The sequence below is a fragment of the Schistocerca piceifrons genome, chromosome X, assembly GCF_021461385.2.
Source record: "Schistocerca piceifrons isolate TAMUIC-IGC-003096 chromosome X, iqSchPice1.1, whole genome shotgun sequence".
NCBI lineage: Eukaryota > Metazoa > Arthropoda > Insecta > Orthoptera > Acrididae > Schistocerca > Schistocerca piceifrons.
The window spans coordinates 105,674,991-105,696,893 of NC_060149.1; the positions used below are offsets into that span (position 1 = coordinate 105,674,991).

The 21,903-nt window shown below is 45.7% G+C and overlaps 1 protein-coding gene across 1 annotated transcript in view; it reads right to left on the minus strand.

Moving 5' to 3' along the window:
• Positions 1-11,631: 11,631 nt before the first annotated feature.
• LOC124722201 (probable serine/threonine-protein kinase DDB_G0281745) overlaps positions 11,632-21,903 on the minus strand; it is a 52,039-nt gene continuing 41,767 nt past the window's right edge. Inside the window, exon 3 of the mRNA XM_047247398.1 lies at positions 11,632-11,643. Coding sequence (XP_047103354.1) covers positions 11,632-11,643 — 12 coding nt within the window. The remainder of the gene's footprint in view (positions 11,644-21,903) is intronic.

The window sequence follows — 21,903 nt, forward strand, 5'->3', positions numbered from 1 at the left end:
TGACTTCTCGGTGAAGGTATGTTCTCGAAAGTTCAACAAAAGTCCGTATCGAACTACTGAGCGTCTCTCTTGCAGAGTCTTCCACTAGAGTCTATCTATCATCTCCGTTACGCTTTCGCGATTACTAAGCTCTCCATTGGATCTTCTCTATCTCTTCCATCAACCCTATCTGGTACGGATCCCATACCGGTGAGCAGTATTCAAGCAGTGGCAGAACAAATGTACTGTAGCCTACTTCCTTTGTTTTCGGACTGCATTTCCTTAGGATTCTTCCAATGAATCTCAGTCTGGCATCTGCTTAACCGACGATCAATTTTATATGGTCATTCCATTTTAGACCATTCCGAATGCCTATTCCCAGATAAATTATGGAATTAACTGCTTCCAGTTGCTGACCTGCTATATTGTAGCTGAATGATAAGGGATCTTTCTTTCTATGTATTCGCAGCACATTACACTTGTCTACATTGAGATTCAATTGCCATTCCCTGCACCATGCGTCAATTCGTTGCAGATCCTGCTGCATTTCAGTACAATTTTCCATTGTTACAACCTCTCGATATACTACAGCATCATCCGCAAAAAGCCTCAGTAAACTTCTGATGTTATCCACAAAGTCATTTCTATATATTGTGAATAGCAACGGTCCTACGACACTCCCCTGCTGCACACCTGAAATCACTTCGGAAGACTTCTCTCCATTGAGAATGACATGCTGCGTTCTGTTATCTAGGAACTCTTCAATACAATCACACTATTGGGCTGACAGCCCATATGCTCCTACTTTGTTCATTAAACGACTATGGGGAACCGATGATGATGATGATGATTAGTGTTTTAGGGCGCACAACAGCGAGGTTATCAGCGCCCGATGGGGAACCGTATCAAACGCCTTGCGGAAGTCAAGAAACACGGCATCTACCTGGGAACCCGTGTCCATGGCCCTCTGAGCCTCGTGGACGAATAGCGCAAGCAGGGTTTCACACGATCGTCTGTTTCGAAACCCATGCTGATTCCTACAGAGTAGATTTCTAGTCTCCAGAAAAGTCATTATACTCGAACATAATACGTGTTCCAAAATTCTACAACTGATCGACGTTAGGGATGTACGTCTATATTCTGCACATCTGTTCGACGTCCCTTCTTGAAAACGGGGATGACTTGTGCCCTTTTCCAATCTTTTGGAACGCTATGCTCTTCTAGAGACCTATGGTACACCCCTGCAAGGAGGGGGGCAAGTTCTTTCGCGTACTCTGTGTGAAATCGAACTGGTATCCCATCAGGTCCAGCGGCCTTTCCTCTTTTGAACGATTTTAATTGTTTTTCCATCCCTCTGACATCTATTTCGATTTCTACAATTTTGTCATCTGTGCGACAATCTAGAGAAGGAACTACAGTCTTCCTCTGTGAAACAGCTTTGGATAAAGACATTTAGTATTTCGGCCTTTAGTCTTTCATCCTCTGTTTCAGTACCATTTTGGTCACAGAGTGTCTGGACATGATAAGCTCATGGGGAGAGATCAGGACAATAGGGCGGGTATCCGAGTGTCTCCCATTTGAGTTGGCGTAGCTTCTGTGTTACGACACTTGTGATATGAGAGAGTGCGTTATTACAAAGTAGCAGCATCTCTTGTCGCAGTTTTCCCGGATGCGGTATTCCACAGACATGCTGCCCCATACGCATTCTTCATTCTCCGTTGGATGTCTACCGGTGTTTGTCTTTCGGCTATTAAGAAAAGAATAACAGCACGTTTGTCCTGCTTGGGTGCATTTTGTAATAACGTCCCAACAGCTCGTCTCGATATATACCGCATGCATGTCGGAAAGACACGAATGTCACACTAATGCCTTGCCTACATTTCGGGCTCATACACCAGCATCGGAGTCGCGCTACGTTGCATATACGATGCAGTAACGCCCTCAAATGAGAACTTTTTTTTATCATCCCTTGTATTTAATTTCTCATCCTTTACAGCCTCAAATCACCTATATATTTTATCGTGTAGGCTTCATACTAAGCGTATATTCACAATAAGTAAAAATTTGTGATTTGCTATCCTTCTGTAGTGGTCAACGCTATCTACAAATTAAGATTATTTAGACAAAAGGGCCTAAAACTTTTCTCAGGTACTTTTGGTTGGCTGACCACCACTACAGAAAGCGAGAAGGAGCCAGTCACCACTCAAACCTTAAAATGTGCTCCCTGACAACTTAGGAAGGAATTGCGAACCATCAAATTAAAAATCCTGGCTTCATTATCATAATCCTCGTTTAAAACACAGAACATATCTCTGGCCCAGTTAAATGATGTCTATCATAAATGGAAATGTCGTGTGACTAGGGCTTCCCGTCGGATAGACCGTTCGCCCGGTGCAAGTCTTTCGATTTGACGCTACTTCGGCGATTTGCGCATCGATGGGGATGAAATAATGATGATTAGGACAACACAACACCCACTCCCTGAGCGGAGAAAATCTCCGACCCAGCCGGGAATGGAACCAGGGCCCTTAGGATTGACATTCTGTCGCGCTAACCACTTTTGTTATCTCATTTCGTTCGTTTTCGTTCGTTGTATCTACTCGGGGCGGACGTCGTAAGACATCCGTTTAAGTTCGCCGTTGATCCATTACCTCAGTTTTTTTTTTTTATTACAGAGGGCCGCTAACCCTCTGACTGAACACGCTGAGCTACCGTGCCGGTATCACTCAGCTACCGGGGGCGGACATGTCTATCATCATAAAAAAGGGTATATATCCTTGCAGGATGAGCTAAGTAAAAGATGTCTATGCTGACAAAAAGATACACATTCTGACAGGATTTGCAGTATAAAACACGTCTAGGTAACAGAAAAACATAATTTTGAATGGGGAGGCGAAAGCAAAAGCCAAATTCTGGCTCCGTGAGCTATATAAAATTTTCCTGTGTTATATGTACATGTGGGAGGCGATGTAAAAGCTATCGTAATATGACCCTGACGAATTTCTCATAACGCGCAGCGGAAAATTTGATCTTACTCGAACGAAATAGAAATAGACTACGACATCAACTTTTATCCAGAAAATGTGTCTTGTTATTTTATTAATGCATAAGGACTGCACAGGATCATAACAAAGACCTTGTTCTCTCTTAAATATTCCATCTAGATCTTTTATTGCCAAAGTATGGTTGATCTCACTGAACCATGTACAAAGAAATTACCCCCTGGAACACAATGTAAATGCGTGGTCCCCACTCTCAACACAAAATAATAAATATACCAATGTATCACACAGAGTAGTTAACCATGTATGGGCAATACATGCTATTGCACAGTGCCACGTGGGTGGAGAAGGTATCGATATACACGTAAGAACATGAGGTTTAGGACAGAAAATTACACAATGATACGTCCGCTCATTCGTCAAAGAAATATGAATGAAAGTAATTCCACATTACTAACAACCATTACCGAGCCTACTGCACCCTCCGTAGCGAAGCCTTGGCTTAGCCCTGAGGACGTACAGACCAGCGATAATCACTTTAAACTTTACATTACAAACATCAGGCAAAATAATCCACACGTGAAGGCAGTCCTTCTGTTCTGCAACATCAGATTACTCAGTGGTTAACAAGGACTAAATTTCTACGGACTCTGAGTAACAGATGACTGGAAGTACCAGTTCTACACACAAAGAAAGAACTCACTTGTTCTACGAAATATCAACCTATGTTTGGAAAACACTGTGCATGATACACAGGCGCTAAAGACGCACGTGTTTATTGAAGATTAGTGACAGAATAGATTTGATTCCCATCACCTGTCATGTGGAGCAGTGACTGAACATAGCTGTCAATCTTCAGCTTCACATAAATAATAATAAAAAAAAAATCAACCCAACATTTTCCACAATTGTATTTACACAGCGAAATCGATTCCATTTTAGTAGTTGTATATGAGAACAAAGTTCCTTTGTACTATACTTCACGTGGTTTCAAATCAACTCATACACTAATTACTTCATGACAAAAACATACTAACAGTCAGTACGCTCACGGAATTATCCATTCAGTAACAAACATGAGCCTCTGGTATGGATGTGTGTGTCGTCCATAGGTTAGTTAGGTTTAATTAGTTCTAAGTTCTAGGCGACTGATGACCTCAGAAGTTAAGCCGCATAGTGCTCAGAGCCATTTGAACATACATGATTTCCTTCAATATCCAAAATATCGAAATATAGATTACTTAAAAGAAATATCACAATAAGTACATTCAAATATCTCAGGTCACAGAGTGTCCGAAGGACACACCTGTTCTCACATACTCTCGCTCGCAGTGTGTCCCAGGCCGGACATACCACAACAGCTCTTGCTTTTAAGATGTGGAGGGGGTAGGGACCAGAGAGAACCAGGGTACCTCTGACTACTTAACTGGATTCATCTGACCAAAACACCTGGCCTAACAATAATCATGCTTTTCTTCCTACGTTACTACTGTTTGGCAAAACTGCAGTAGCAGACTGCAGCAACCGGCTACTCTTATCAAACCCGCATCCGCTTATCTTAATTACACATACCGGATTCAGTTATAGAGAAAGGATATAGGTAACGCACAGGCTCACAAATATTTCTTAAAAACAAAGAATTAAACGAGTCATTTCCTTAAGAAAGGTTTACTATCTTTGGATACACTTACTGTGTGGCCACACAACACAGAAATCGAAATATACAAGTAACACATAGCATGTGGTCAGAAGCCGGCCGGAGTGGCCGTGCGGTACTAGGCGCTACAGTCTGGAACCGAGCGACCGCTACGGTCGCAGGTTCGAATCCTGCCTCGGGCATGGATGTGTGTGATGTCCTTAGGTTAGTTAGGTTTAATTAGTTCTAAGTTCTAGGCGACTGATGACCTCAGAAGTTAAGTCGCATAGTGCTCAGAGCCATTTGAACCATGTGGTCAGAGGAATTGCCATTCGTCGGCGCCATCTACAGCGATGCATTTCTGGACACAGGATCATAGGACCCTCTTTCCTGCATGTCCAGTCAAAACTCCGTCCCTGCAGGTTTTTTTTATTAATGTTCACCCTATACCCAGAGTTTACAAAGTCCAGACTCACTAAAAAGGAAGAGTGCAGGTGATGATACAGAAACTGGTGATCAGGAAAGCAATATTGAAAAGAAAAAAACTTAAAGTGGAAACGTCAGAACAGTGATTTTTTTTTTTAATTGGTGACCAGTGCAGAGGAATTCACAGACATTCCAAGTTAAGTTAGTTTTTCTTTGTTCTTGTGTGTTCGGGAAGAGATAATTTATTTATGTATAGCATTTGTTTGTGTGTCTGATGACAAATGTTAATACATTTTGGTGCTATTTTGCACGCACATTACTGCACGATCATAGGATTTTTTGCTGCAGTGTATGTTAATGGTATTTAAAGGACTCAGGAATTCTTTCCTTCTGTTTGGAGAATTGGAAAGGGTTAGCATGGGATGGGAAAGTGGATGATGTCAAGTACAGGTGCTGTGGTATTCACAGGTTTTGTAAGAAAGTATATATATTATATAAACTATTGAAATTACATATATAATCCATCAGTATTTACATCCCAAGTGACGATGTGACTGAACTAGAAGTGTTTTGTAAAATTGCAGTAATGATCAGTTCAGCTCTCCCTACAACAGTTTTGCTATTACAGAAATTTGGGTTTTGCTCCCACATCTAGTTTTATGCAGCACCCAAGTAAAATGGGTCTAACGTTTTGTAGCAGTCTGTTTTCACAACGATTCTGTATTACAGGTTTCAGGCATATTGCATTTGGACTCTGTGATTTAATTTAGTCTTCCAAAAGCAGAGTTTTTAATTATTTTTTGTATCTTAATGCAGGTTCCTACGGTTCCTATGTCTTTAGTTTTGTATTTGAAATAATATCAGCAGTATCGCTTTTCTCACTAGTCAGTCTTCCATTTTGAAGCAACTTGTATTTCTGTCACTCTCTTCATTAAACCTTTTCTTGACACATGTTTATATACAAACCTTTGTATTTATGTAGCAAACGAAAGAACTACCATTTGCAATTACTCATATTTCCTTTATTTTCTTAATATATTTTGTTCTTTATTTGCTATGTACTGTTTGTTTGTAATGACTTTGTCTCTTAGTGGAAAGTTTATATGTAGTACAATAATGCATTCTGTGTAATGTGACGGACGTTGTACTGAGACATAAATGTCAAGGAAAAAAATCGATACGTTGGGCCATTTCTGAGTTATTTAACATTAAAGTTAGCCAATCAGGTCTACAAGTTTCAATCGACCAAACAAAGCTCTTGTTGTGCAACATGGCTCCTAGCACGCATTTTGAATGTGAGCTCGCGACACCCCGACTGGCTAATTTCCATGCTAAACAATTCGGAAATCGAGCAACGTATCGACTTTTGTTTCGTAGCATTAATGTCTCAGTACAGCCTGCCCTGCAACATCTCTACAAGCGTTTCAGACATTTTATTACTACCATAAATATATTTACACATATATGCAGGGTGAGTCACGTAAGACGTGACACACCTTTTATTTCATGAACGGTTACACATATCGAAACGTGGTTTTCGGCAGATTTTAGAGCGTCGAGGCGCACGTAGTTTTTTGTTTGGTTAACGTTTTTAGCGCTGGTATCAACGGAGATATCGAAGCAAGCACTTTTTTTTACTGCATTCGATAGCTGTTTAGAAAAAATTTATAGTGATTTAGTGATATAGCGTTGCTAATTTTGACGTAAAAATTCGAGAAGTGTCTAGAATTTAAGAGTACGGTGGCCGGAATCGGCTTTAGCGGTGTAAACACTGTCCAGCAGAACTCTCGCTGTACGCTGTGTAAGAATATCAACACATTTGCCTATTTACTTGTCTGCGTTGCAGGCCGCTCATTTCTGCTTCAGCATTTGTTGCGTTCAGATATATACACCGATGAGGAGAAGTTGGATATACTACTTTTATATGGTGAACGTAAAAGAAATGTCATGAAGAAGAGAGTACACCGGTACTATCCGGATCGCCAATATCCGACTCGGCAGGCAGTTGCACGAATTATTAAGACGCAAGTGCGGAATGGCTGCTTGCACATCAAAAAGAGGTCGAGAAATAAGACTTGAACTTACAGAGAACACGAAGAAGCTATTCTGGCTACGACGTCAATGAATCCGCACAGTGGTACGAGACATACTGCCAAGGAATGTGGAATCAGTCAGACGAGTGTCGTTCGCATCCTGCATCGACGGAATTTCCATCCCTATCATCTGTCACTACATCAGGCATTTGACGACCGCGATTTAGAACGTCGTACAGAATTTTGTCTGTTTGTTCTTCAGCAACTGAGAGACGGAACCTACGTTTTCCCAACGTGTGCTTTTTACCAATGAAGCAAAGTTTGCCAACCACGCTACTCTAACTTTGCATAACATGCATTACTGGGCAACCGAAAATCCACACTGGGTTCGTCTGGTGCAACATCAACGGCTGCGGAGCGTAAACATATGGTGTGGCATCATAGGAAATTGCATTGAGGGACCTTACCTCATCTCAGGCTTTCTAAATGGGCATTCGTACGCACACTTTCTGACGAACATTCTGCCGGTTCTTCTAGACGAGGTACCACTGGATATTCGACATTGCATGTGGCGTCAGCACGACGATTGTCCAGCTCACTCGTCCCGTGTTGCAACGCAAATACTGAATGAGAACTTTCCTCGACGCTGGATAGGACGAAATTCTGTTGTCAAATGGCCTGCGACGTCCCGCGATTTGACTCCTCTTGATTTCTTGCTTTGTGGAGCACTCAAAGAAGCAGTCTATGACGAAGCCCCAACTACGCCAGACGATATGTGTCGTCGAATCGCCAGTGCATACTCTACCATAACATCCACTGTAATTACATGTGTTCATCGTTCTTGTGAACAGTCCACGCTCAACACTTTGAACACATACTTAAATAAAGCAAGGAAGGAATGAGGACTGGGTTTAACATGACGTCAACATCAGGGTCATTAGAGACGGAGCAGAAGCTCGGAATGTGTCAAGGATGGAGAGGGAAATCGACCGTGCCGCTTCAAAGGAACCATCTTGGAATGTGCTTGCAGCGATTTAGGGAAACCACAGGAAACCAAAATCTGGATGGCTGGACGCGGATTTGAACCGTCGTCCTCCCGAATGCGAGTCCTGTGTACTAAGAACTGCGCCATCTCGCTCGGTAAATAAAGGATAAAATTATTGTTTTGGAAGACAAAATTTATGTTATGTGATTTGGGTAGTTACCAAATCATTGTTAGTAAATTGTATATTTCATTTACGTGTGTACGAAATTGCATTGCGATGTCAAATAAGTCGACAGCGTGTATTGCACGTATCTGGTAACACTATCATTACGCGCTTTCGTTAAGAAAAGATATTTATTTTACGGTGTACAGGTGGTCTCCAAAGTATTTTTTAAAAAAATGCTTAGTTCAACGAATGTATCCCATATGATATAATTTAGAGGAGTGTAGGCAGAGACAGTTGTCTGACAGCATGTACCTTACCTCCAATGAGGGAAACTCCCCATCGCACCCCCTCAGATTTAGTGGTAAGGTGGCCCGATGGATAGCCTGTCAAAAACTGATCACAGATCAAGCATGAAAACAGGAATAAGGTGTATTGAACTGTGGGAAAAAAGCAAAATAGAAACAGTGAACGGTCCAAGCTCAACGTTTGCGACACCGAGCGAATTGTGATAGCCGGCCGAAGTGGCCGTGCGGTTAAAGGCGCTGCAGTCTGGAACCGCAAGACCGCTACGGTCGCAGGTTCGAATCCTGCCTCGGGCATGGATGTTTGTGATGTCCTTAGGTTAGTTCGGTTTAACTAGTTCTAAGTTCTAGGGGACAAATGACCTCAGCAGTTGAGTCCCATAGTGCTCAGAGCCATTTGAACCATTTTTGAATTGTGATAATCAAGGCGTCATGGTTCTGTGGACACCGTGTGAGGATGCGTAGAGGGAGATCTTGTTCAAATCTCCCTCGGCCCCATTTTATTTTAACAAAATTAAGAACTGTACTTCCAGTCATTGACGTGTCTGTTCGCTGCATTCAATTTAGGATCTGTATCGTGGTGCAACATCCGTTTACAGCAGCGAGGTGTAAGGGAGGGACCCCCAGACGTATGTACCTGCTATTTTTCCTACACAAGTACCACATAACTCCTGCGCTCCGTATTGGAAGTTTTGACTCATGAATTCCTTTGTTGTAACGTAGTTCACACCCGTTTATTTTCTGTTTTCATTTCTGGGAGTGATCTATGCGGCATCTCGCCTGCTCTCACTATCCATCGCATTTACTTGCGACGGTAATACAGGGTTATTCTAAATGATGGATGCATTTTCAAAAATTCGTATGTATTCAAGCACAAATCCAAAATGAGCAACCTTTATAGGAATGAAAAGGGGAGCTTTAGCTTTCAAAGTTTTTGGCGGGCGGCGGCGGGCAGGCAATGATGGTTTCAGAAGCGGCCGGTAGAGTTCGCGCGGCATTAAGGGCCGTATTCCGCTTCACTGTCAGTTGCAACTTCTGCGTGAGATGGCGACTGTGGAGCAAAAGGCTTTCTGCGTTCTTGAGTTCGCGATAAGTGAGTCGCAAATAGCAGTGCAGCGGGCATTTCATACCAAATTCGGTATACAACCATTAACTCGCAAAAGCATTAGCTGTTAGTAATTTGAACAGACTGGGAGTGTGTGCAAAGGAAATAGCACAGGCCAACCGCGTGTCAGAGGATGATGTCCGACGTATTCAAGAAAGTATTATGTGCAGTCCACAACTTGGGAACCCCAATCAACTGTATGGAAAGTTCTCAGACAGCGCTTGCTGTACAAGCCCTACCGATTACAACTTGTGCAGGCTCTCAACCCCAATGACAAAGAGAAGCGTCTCGCATTTTGTGGTTATGTGCTAGCAAAGATGAAGGATGACGCATTGCTACAGCATGTACTTTTTAGCAATGAAACGACGTTCCACCTTAGCGGAAATGTCAACAGACACAATGTTTGCATATGGGGTTTGGAAAATCCGTATTCACCATTGCTAATTAATTAGAAATTATTACAAATTATTAAATTTATGAAACTGATATAAAAAATTATGTAAAAAGCTTTGAAACTTCCTCTTTTTGTTGGTATAAAGCTTGTTAATTTTGGATTTGTTCTTGAATAAATACAAAGTTTTAAAAATGAGTCCATCATTTAGAATAACCCTGTATGTTACTGCCACATGACTCATATTCTATAACCTATGTATAGTATGACAGTTGCTATGAGTACAGAAGGGAGCAGACACTTCAATGAACGTACGGAAAGTTCAAAATTTTGTGAAAATAAATCGGGCACGAGGAAGATTAGAGTACTGTTCTTCCGTTTTGCAGTCCAGCACCATGAGCACCCAACAACGACGCCTTAATTATAATAGTTCGCTCGATGTTGCACTTGTTGAGCTTGGACTGTTCGCTGTTTCTATTTTGCTTCTTTTTTCACAGTTCAGTACACCTCCTTCCTGTTTTCATACTTGATCTGGGTTCAGTTGTTGACGGGTTATCCACTGGGCCATTTTACCACTAAGTTTGAGGGATATGCGATGGGGAGTTGCCCTTATAAGAAGTACACAGCCAAGCGCAGCAAAAAATGTCACATCTTTCTTCTAACAGTTAAGATATTTAATACAGTTGTTGCTTTTTGCAGCGTATAAGATCTCTCTATTTTTGAAGAAGAGCAGATGATTTCTCCGTTTCAAGTTACGTAAATCTAAGAGGATACATAAACGTGAAATAGGTTTCCTAAATCCTTTGTGAGACGCTAGATTCTAGCCTATGTCGTATTTTCATTTACATCATTTGTAGGTGAACTTGCTTCTAGGTCGTAAGTTGGTTCAGGGGGAAATAAAGTGTTATTCTCGTAGCACAGGCCTACCTTACGGTATACAATTGCGTAGCCCGGTCCGAGACGCCAGCTTGGCAGTGGTTGTACTGCAAATGCCGTTTCCGGCCGCCGTGCTCTCACACTCTAGTACAGTTCTCGATTTTTTTACGACAGGTTTCAACGTCAACATTACAATCGCTATATCACTTTTTCTTCTCAAGAGCTATCGAATGCAACTATAAAAAGTATGCGGTTCCATTAAAAAGAAAGACGTACTTAGTACTTACTTCAATGTCTCAGTTGATACCAGTGCTGAAAACATTAACGAAGCGAAGTTATACGTGCCCCTCGATGCTCTTACCGAATACTTCATTTCAATATATGTAACCGTTCATGAAATGAAAGGGGTGTTTCGTCTTATGTAACTCACCCTGTATACTGCGAGGGTGATCTAGTCCAGTTCGTGGGCCATAGATTTTTAAGAAAAAAATATTATCTGTTTTGTCGAACAAATAATCGGCGTCGCCTGTTGAGGCTGGTAAAACGCATGTAACTTCACTGGAGCTCTGGCAGCAATAAAAAGTAAATTGATCCCTGTCAGTCCCAACTAGTTGCTAACTAATCAGTATAGAGCAAGTATACTGCCTTAGATTTCTTAGTGTGGCTCATGTATTCAAAACGAATTCGATCACACACTATTCTTTTAAACCTTCATAGAAGCATTGATCACTCATGAAGCACACTGATTAACAAAGGCAATTATGAAATAATTAAATAAGTAACAAACAAATAAAGTTCACTGAAGAAAAGCAATAATGTCAGCTACAACAGATAGTTTAACTTTGACTATATGTTTATTCTAATTATCACACATAAATCTATGTTCGAATGGTGGCCTCAGATTGATTGTCAACTCAAAACAATAATGATTGAAGAAGGCACATAATGATAAATTCATTGTGAAAGCAGAGCATTCGCAGACAGTAGCAAACGCGGGCTAAATGCTTGGCCTTCTGGCCAAGCAGTTTTGCACTGCACATTTTCCAACAAGAGTCTTCTGATTTATGCAAATCATTCACCAGCAGAAAATGTCTCACCATCAGTCAGGCAGTGCCCTTGACAACGGGGTTAATTTTCATACAGTTTCTTAGGCCTAAGCTACTTGGGTCCTATTCGTGTTATTTTCAAATTTGTGCCTGTGTCGTGTTGTAACGTCCGTTTCGTAACAGCGAAAAATGAAACCAGACATACATACCTCCTATTTGTTCTACACAATTACTATTTATTATGACTCCTGCGTTCTGTTTTGGAGTTTTAACTGTTGAATTCCTTTGTCGTAACATAGAACACAGTTTACACCCATTTATTTGCTGTTTTCATCTCTTTGAGAGGTCTATGCAGCATCTCGCTTGCTCTCAATATTATCATAATTATTTGCGACGGTAATATATTCTTACCACATAACTCATATTCTATAACCAATGTGTAATATGAGAATTGCCAAGACTACAGAAGGAAAATAGGCATGTCAATGACTGGACGGAAAATTCACAATTTTGTGGAAAAAAAAGAGACTCTTGACAGATTTGAACACTGATCTCCCGCTTTGCAGTCCAACACCGTGAGCACACAACCACGACACCATGGTTCTTGCACATCGTGAGCTTGTACCGTTCACTGTTTCTATTTTGCTTTTTTTCACAGTTAGTGTTTTCGTGCTTGATCTGTGTTCAGCTTCTTTACGGGCTATCCACTGGACAATTTTACCACTAAATCTGGGGGAGATGCGATGGGGAGGTTCCCTTGTAAGTGTCCATCTCCCGCACCCTCTCCTGCATTCCAGAATCGTCCTACCAATACTTCTACATCTACGTCTACATCCATACTCCGCAAGCCACCTGACGGTGTGTGGCAGAGGGTACTTTGAGTACCTATCGGTTCTCCCTTTTATTCCAGTCTTGTATTGTACGTGGAAAGAAAGATTGTCGGTATGCCACTGTGTGGGCTTTAATCTCTCTGATTTTATCCTCGTGGCCTCATCGCGAGGTATACATAGGAGGGAGCAAGATACTACTTGACTCCTCGGTGAAGGTATGTTCTCGAAACATAAACAAAAGCCCATACCGAGCTACTGAGCGTCTCTCCTGCAGAGTCTTCCACTGGAGTTTATCTATCATCTCCGTAACGCTTTCGCGATTACTAAATGATCCTGTAACGAAGCGTGCTGCTCTCCGTTGGATCTTCTCTATCTCTTCTATCAACCCTATCTTTTACGGGTCCCACACCGGTGAGTAGTATTCAAGCAGTGGGCGAACAAGTGTGCTGTAACCTACTTCCTTTGTTTTCGGATTGCATTTCCTTAGGATTCTTCCAATGAATCTCAGTCTGGCATCTGCTTTACCGACGATCAATTTTATATGATCATTCCATTTTAAATCATTCCTAATGCGTACTCCCAGATAATTTATGGAATTAACTGCTTCCAGTTGCTGACCTGCTATATTGTAGCTAAATGATAAGGGATCTTTCTTTCTATGTATTCGCAGCACATTACACTTGTCTACATTGGGATTCAATTGCCATTTCCTGCACCATGCGTCAATTCGCTGCAGATCCTCCTGCATTTCAGTACAATTTTCCATTGTTACAACCTCTTGATATACCACAGCATCATCCGCAAAAAGCCTCAGTGAACTTCCGATGTTATCCACAATGTCATTTATGTATATTGTGAATAGCAACGGTCTTACGACACTCCCCTGCGGCACACCTGAAATCACTCTTACTTCGGAAGACTTTTCTCCATTGAGAATGACATGCTGCGTTCTGTTATGTAGGCACTCTTCAATCCAATCACACTATTGGTCTGATAGGCCATATCTCTTACTTTGTTCATTAAACGACTGTGGGGAACTGTACCGAACGCCTTGCGGAAGTAAAGAAACACGGCATCTACCTGGGAACCCGTGTCCATGGCCCTCTGACTCTCGTGGACGAATAGCGCGTGCTGGGTTTCACACGATCGTCTTTTTCGAAACCCATGCTGATTCCTACAGAGTAGATTTCTAGTCTCCAGAAAAGTCATTATACTCGAACATAATACGTGTTCCAAAATTCTACAACTGATCGACGTTAGAGATATGGGTCTATAGTTCTGCACATCTGTTCGACGTCCCTTCTTGAAGACGGGGATGACCTGTGACCTTTTCCAATCCTTTGGAACGCTATGCTCTTCTAGAGATCTACGGTACACCCCTGCAAGGAGGGGGGCAAGTTCCTCCGCGCACTCTGTGTAAAATCGAACTGGTATCCCATCAGGTCCAGCGGCCTTTCCTCTTTTGAGTGATTTTAATTGTTTTTCTATCCCTCTGTCGCCTATTTCGATCTCTACCATTTTGTCATCTGTGCGACAATCTAGAGAAGGAACTACAATGCAGTCTTCCTCTGTGAAACAGTTTTGGATAAAGACATTTAGTATTTCGGCCTTTAGTCTGTTATCCTCTGTTTCAGTACCATTTTGGTCACAGAGTGACTGGACATTTTCTTTTTATCCACCTACCGCTTTGACATAAGACCAAAATTTCTTAGGATTTTCTGCAAAGTCAGTACATAGAACTTTACTTTCAAATTCATTGAGCGCCTTTCGCATAGCCCTCCTCACTACATTTCGCTTCGCGTAATTTTTGTTTGTCTGCAAGGCTTTGGCTATATTTATGTTTGCTGTGAAGTTCCCTATGCTTCCGCAGCAGTGTTCTAACTCGCCTGTTGTACCACGGTGGCTCTTTTCCATCTCTTACAATCTTGCTTGGCACATACTCATCTAATGCATATTGTACGATGGTTTTGAACTTTATCCACTGATTCTCAACACTATCTGTACTTGAGACAAAAATTTTGTGTTGAGCCGTCAAGTACTCTGAAATCTGCTTTTTGTCACTTTTGATAAACAGAAAAATCTTCCTTCCTTTTTTAATATTTCTATTTACGACTGAAATCACCGATGCAGTAACCGCTTTATGATCGCTGATTCCCTGTTCTGTGTTAACTGTTTCAAATAGTTCGGGTCTGTTCGTCACCAGAAGGTCCGATATGTTGTCGCCACGAGTCGGTTCTCTGTTTAACTGCTCAACGTAGTTTTCAGATAATGCACTTAAAAAAATTTCACTGGATTCTTTGTCCCTGCCACCCGTTATAAGCGTTTGAGTCTCCCAGTCTTTATCCGGCAAATTAAAATCTCCACCCAGAACTATAACATGGTGGGGAAATCTACTCGAAATATTTACCAAATTTTCCTTCAGGTGCTCTGCCACAACAGCTGCTGAGCCAGGGGGCCTATAGAGACATCCAATTACCATGTTTGAGCCTGCTTTAACCGTGACCTTCACCCAAATTATTTCACATTTCGGATCTCCGTCAATTCCTTTGATACTATTGCACATTTTTACCGCTATAAACACGCCTCCCCCTTCACTGTCCAGCCTGTCTCTGCGGTATACATTCCAATCTGAGTTTAGAATTTCATTACTGTTTACATCTGGTTTCAGCCAACTTTCTGTCCCAAGTACTATGTGGGCATTGTGACCGTCTATTAATGAGAGCAGTTCTGGGACCTTTCTATAGACGCTCCTGCAGTTTACTATTACCACATTAATATTGTTATTCACTGTTGCGTTTTGCCTACTACTGCCTTGTCGCGTCTCAGGAGGCGTCTTGTCGGGCCTAGGGAGGGAATTCTCTAACCTAAAAAACCACATGTGCACTCCACACGTACTCCTCTACCATTGTAGGCGCTTCCTGCGTGTCGTGCACGCCTGACCTATTCAGGGGGACCCTACATTTCTCCACCCGATAGCGGAGGTCGAGAAATTTGCACCCCAGATCTCCGCAGAATTGTCTGAGCTAATTGTCTGAGCTTCTGGTTTAAGCCTTCCACTCGGGTCCAAACCAGAGGACCGCGATCGGTTCTGGGAACGATACTACAAATAATTAGAGATAGGTAGTTCGCGATCGAACGGGTGCAAAGGAACGGTTCGCCAAGATGAACGAAAGGACCGAGGAACGAATTCCAAGGAACGATCCGTTCATAGTTCACTTCGGGTGCGGCGGTCTACTTACAGTTCCCGGGAACGAGGAACGATCGGTTCATAGTTCACTTCGGTCGCGGCGGTCTACTTATAGTTCCCGGGAACGAGGAACGATCGGTTCATAGTTCACTAGTTCACTTCCGTCGCGGCGGTCACTTCGGCAGTTCTCGTTCCAGCCTCGGTCGCGTGCTCGTCTCAGTTTCGGTTTCCCTCCGCCACACCCGTCGTTCTTCGCATGACCACCTGTCTCAGTTCCACTGCCGACTGCTCCTAGTTAGTTCAGTATCCAGTTGTTCGTTTCGTTCACTGCGCTCGCCTATTTTACATGTGTTCCAATCTGTTCTTGCACTTGGTTCTTGCTATTCAGCGTCCACGACCGGTAATCAAAAAGTATTTTATAGTTACGTAAATTACATAAAAATTACGTTGTATGTAATAGGCTCGTCTTTTCAGGTAACAAAAGGGCATATCAGCTCACTTCATTATATCGATGAACAGCAGAAGACATACTTATAACAAGGCAAGTTTTTTTTTGTTATTCATAATTTTTTTGGTTTCATCGACTTGATTTAGCAGCTAACTTTAAATAATTTGCTTAATTTTTATTGTAAGAAAACTCATATAAAATGATTTTTGTGTATCTTTCATGTACAAAACATTACATTTAGGAAGGCTCTAATTACTTTTAAGTTTGGTTGTTTCCAGTTTGCATTATCTGCTAGTTTGGTTTCATTGGAAAAAAGTGGGTTGTGGGTCATTTTTGCTCAGTAGGAAAAGTGTTTCCTCTCCATTTGAAAAGACATAGATTGCCATAAAATCGTATTTTCTTATTATCTCAAAAACATTTGTTCAGAAGGAGCTTTCAAACCCAAAACTTTATTACTGCGAACTTAATAATAATAATTATTATTATTGCTGCATTAACTTTAATAATGCAACTTTTTTTTTTACTTTATTGTTATTTTGACACCTGAACAATCAGGTAGGCTGGCAGCAGCACAATACGCCGCTCTTCAGCCGAAGAGAGTACAAGGAGATAAACAGAGAAGAGACATCACTTAGAAAAACGGCGGAAAAAAACAGGAGATACATGAACATAAAAGCACAAGAAGCCGTTCACACTCGATGACAATCCACACTACGAACTGTTGACACGACGCACAAACACCGAAGAAGACGATGGCACTGGTGAACAATGGAGTGTGACGGCGAAACTGAACACTAAACATGACGGCACACACGATACACTGATGGCGGTGATCTCCGGCGCGCGAATGTCCACTGAGCATGTGCGAGTCCGGGGACCTGCCAAGAGGGGAGCAGGGGGGAGGTGGGGGAGAGGGGAGGAAAAGAGGATGCCAATGGCTTAGGAGACGGGGGCAGGAGGAGAGGGACAGGGGAGGGGAGGCCCGGGGGACGAGGGGGGAGATAAGGAGGAGGGAGGGAAAAGGGAGAGAAGGGAGGGAGGGTGCCTAGAGGAGTAAGTACAGGAGGAGGGCGGGAGGATCAAAGTTGGTAGGAGGGGTAGATGGAGGGGAGGAGGGCATCATCAGGGAGAGGGAGCTGGCGGAAGCCACCTTGGGAGAGGGTAAGGAAGGTGGAGAGATGGAGACCGGGCGGGACGTGGGAATACAGGCGCGGCAGCGGGCGGGGATGGGAGAGGATCGGGGATACGAGCGGGTGAGGAGGGTCAAGTTTACGGGGGGTGTACAGGATCCGTATCCTTTCAAGGAAAAGGAGGTGGGGGAAGGGGATGAGATCATACAGGATCCGCGTGGTGGAGAGGAGACGGATGCGATAGGCGAGGCGGAGAGCATGGCGTTTAAGGACTTGGAGGGATTTATAAAAGGTAGGGGGAGTGGAGATCCATGCTGGATGGGCATAACAAAGGATAGGGCGGATGAGGGATTTATAGGTGTGGAGGATGGTGGAGGGGTCCAGACCCCACGTACGGCCGGAAAGGAGCTTGAGGAGACGGAGTCAGGAACGTGCCTTGGCTTGGATTGTCTGGAGATGGGGAGTCCAGGAGAGGCGACGGTCGAGGGTGACGCCAAGGTACTTAAGGGTGGGAGTGAGGGCGATGGGACGGCCATAGACGGTGAGATAGAAATCAAGGAGGCGGAAGGAAGGGGTGGTTTTACCTACAATGATCGCCTGGGTTTTGGAAGGATTGACCTTGAGCAACCACTGGTTGCACCAAGCGGTGAACCGGTCAAGATGGGATTGGAGAAGGCATTGGGAGCGTTGCAGGGTGGGGGCAAGGGCAAGGAAGGCGGTGTCATCGGCAAACTGGAGAAGGTGGACGGGGGGTGACGGCGGTGGCATGTCCGCCGTGTACAACAGGTACAGAAGGGGGGAGAGGACGGAGCCTTGGGGCACACCGGCGGAGGGGAAAAAGGTGTAGGAATCGGTGTTATGGATGGTGACATAGGAAGGACGGCGGGAGAGGAAGGAACCGATCAGACGGACGTAGTTAATGGGAAGGGCGAAGGTTTGGAGCTTGAAGAGGAGACCGGAATGCCATACGCGGCCATAAGCGCGTTCGAGGTCAAGAGAGAGGAAGATTGCGGAGCGACGGGAATTGAGCTGTTCGGAAAGGAGATGAGTGAGGTGAAGGAGAAGATCGTCGGAAGAGAAGGACGGCCGAAAGCCACACTGGGTAACGGGAAGGAGGCGGTGCTGGCGGAGATGCTGGTGGATGCGTTGGGTGAGGATAGATTCCAGGACCTTGCTGAAGACCAAGGTAAGGCTGATGGGATGGTAGGAGGAGACGGCGGACGGCGGTTTGCCGGGTTTAAGGAACATGAGGATACGGGAGGTTTTCCACAGGTCGGGGTAGTAACCGGTGGACAGGACTACATTGTAGAGCCTGGCCAGGGTGGAGAGAAAAGAGACAGGAGCTTCACGAAGGTGACGGTAGGTGACACGATCGTGACCAGGAGTGGTGTTGCGTTTTGTGCGGAGTGTAGCAATGAGATCCTGTGTAGTGATAGGAGTATTGAGGTCCACGTGTGCAATGCTGTCCAAGTACTGGAAACCAGGAGCGAGGGGAGGGACAGAGGTGTCAGTTCGATCGCGGATATCCGGGAAGAGGGAGTAATCGAACTGGGGATCATCGGGGATGGAAAACACATCGGACAGGTAGGAGGCAAAGTGATTGGCCTTACTAAGGGCGTCAGGGAAGGGGTGATCATCATGGAGAAGAGGATAGTAGGGGGAGGGCTTAGTTCCGGTAAGGCGACGGAAGGCGGACCAGAACTTGGACGAGTGTATAGGGAGGGTAGCATTTAAATGGGTGCATGTCTGTCGCCAGTCCCGGCGTTTCTTAGCTGCGAGCAAATTACGAATGTGTCGCTGGAGTTGCCGGTGGCATTGTAGTGTGTCCAGGTCACGCGCGCGGAGGAAGGAACGGTAGAGACGACGGAATTCACAGAGGAGGAGGACGGCCTGTGGGGGTAAAGTTGGACGGTGGGGGTGGATGGCAACAGTAGGGACGTGGGCCTCCACAGCCTCAGACAAGGTCTGCTGGAGAAAGGAGGCGGCATGGGTGACATCATCGGGAAGGCGATAGGTTAGAGGGTGGCTATCGACCTGGGTGGAGAGGGTATCCCGGTAGGCATTCCAGTTGGCACGAGAATAGTCATTGATGTATTTAGGGGGAGGGTCATTACGAGGGTCAGGGCGGGGGCGACGACCGTCTGAAACGGTGAGGAGGACAGGGAGATGGTCGCTACCAATAGGCTCCAGGACATCCACCGTAATGTGACCAAGGAGGTTGGGGGAGGAGAGAATAACATCGGGAGTGGAGTTGGATTCGGGACGGGTGTGCTGGGGGATGGGGATGAGGTCGCCTTGAAGGGAGGAGAGGAACCGATGCCACCGCCGTAACTGGGCAGCGGAGCGACTATGGATGTTGAGGTCGGCGGCGATCACGTAGGAGGAGAAGGTACGGTCGATGTGGGAGAGGAAGTCGAAAGGAAGAGGGGCGTTGGGGCGGACATAGATGGTGGCACAGGTAATGGTAAGGCCGGGGAAGAAGAGACTAAGGATCAGGTGTTCGGTGGGGTCAGGAAGGAGAGGTTGGAGCCGAACGGGGATCTGGCGGTGGTGACCAATGGCAACTCCGCCATGCACAACTGGGAGGGGATTATCGGAGCGGTGGAGGAGATAAGGGGAGGTGTGGATGGAGTGGTGGGGTTGGAGGAAGGTTTCATTGAGGAGGAAGGCATCCACACGGTGGGTAGCAAGGGTGTGCAGGAAGAGGTTCTTGTTGGCGGGAGGGGAGCGGATATTGTTGAAAAGGATATGGTGCTGTCGCGCCATGACAGGGATTTAGACGAGGGTGTCAAGACGGGAGAAGGTGAAATGGGCCTGGTTGTTGGAATAGGTGGCGTACATTTTAAGGTGAAAAATGGAACGGGCGGCGAGGGAGATCTGTTGGAGGGTGTGGGGGCGCTGAAAGGGATGAACATTCTGGAGGACGATGGTGAGGAACCTGATGATGTCCTCAGTGGTGGGGGGGGGGACGAAGGGAATTGCCAGGGGGGGGTGGGGGCGTCGAGAGGACGGACAGGTACGGTGAGTTCAGCAGTGGTTGGAGGGGGTCGGGCTTTACATTTTTGGGAGTAGGTGGGATGGGGGAGATTGCAGGTATTACAGGAGGGAGGGGATTGGAGGTTAGGGCACTGCCGGAGGAAGTGCGCTTGCCGACAATGCGGGCAGGTGGGGGCCTCGCGGCACTCAGCTGTTGGGTGTGCATTATAGCGCAGACACCTCTGGCAGCGCAGGGACTGAGGAGGGGAACAGGAGGGGTCGACCTTGTACTGCTGGTGGAAGAGGAGGGCACCCTCCTTCAGGAGACGGTCAATGGAGGGGGCGTCCTCAGAGAAAACCCGCATAAGGCGGGTGGGGCCGGCCGAGTTGAAAATGCGGCGGACCGCCCGCACCTCCAGCATGGGATGGGCCTTGAGCTCCGCCAACACCTCCTCCTCCGTGATCGACGGACTGAGCCGCGTGATCACGGCGGTGAGGGTCGGCGGGCGACGTGGGGGTTGGGGTTGGCGGGTAGGAGATGGAGAAGGAGCAGGGGTAAGGGAGGCGTTAGGACCAAAACGGGTGATGGGGAGACGGGAGAGGATGTCAGTATGGAGGGTTGGGCTGGGGGAGGAGATGAGAACAGAATCCCGTCTGGGAGTAAGGAGAGAGATGGGGGCACCAGGGAAATGTTGGCGGAGGAGGAGGGAGAGGTTCCGGGCCTCGAGAAGGGAAGGATCGGGATGGGATAGGAGATATTTGTATAAACTGGGAGGGGGGGAGGAGGAGGAGGAGGTGGAGGTGGGAGCAGGGCCAGGCGGGGAGACATCCATGGCACCCTGGAGGGGGGATGGAGGTCGGGGCGGGGCCTTTTTGGGAGCGGAGGAGGTGGGGGTGCCACTAGGGCGTTTGACGGCGGCAGAAGGGCGGGTGGTGACATGAGGGACGGGAGCGATGGGGAGGTGGTGGGAAGGGACAGGTTCCGGCGTGGACGCAGCAGTCGGCGCCGGAGATGGTGACGGTGACGGTGAAGGCGAAGGCGACGGTGACGGTGACGGCGACGGCGACGGCGACGATGATGACGGTGGTGGCGGTGATGGCGAAGGCGACGGGGAGAGCTGGGCGTGGACAGTGGCCCGACGGGCCACCACCCTAGCCGGAGCTGCAGTGACAGGCTGGGGGAGTGGGGGGAAAGGATCAGAACGAGAGGAGCGAGAGGAAGAAGGGGGAGAGGGGACGACAAAGAGCGAGGGCGAAGGGAGAGTGAGGAGAGGTGGGATGGAAGGAGGGGGGTGTGACTAGGGCACACCAAGTTATAGTGGTGGAGGCGGCGGAAGGGGATGTATAGACGATGGCGGTGGTGGTAGTGGTGGCGGTGGTGGTGG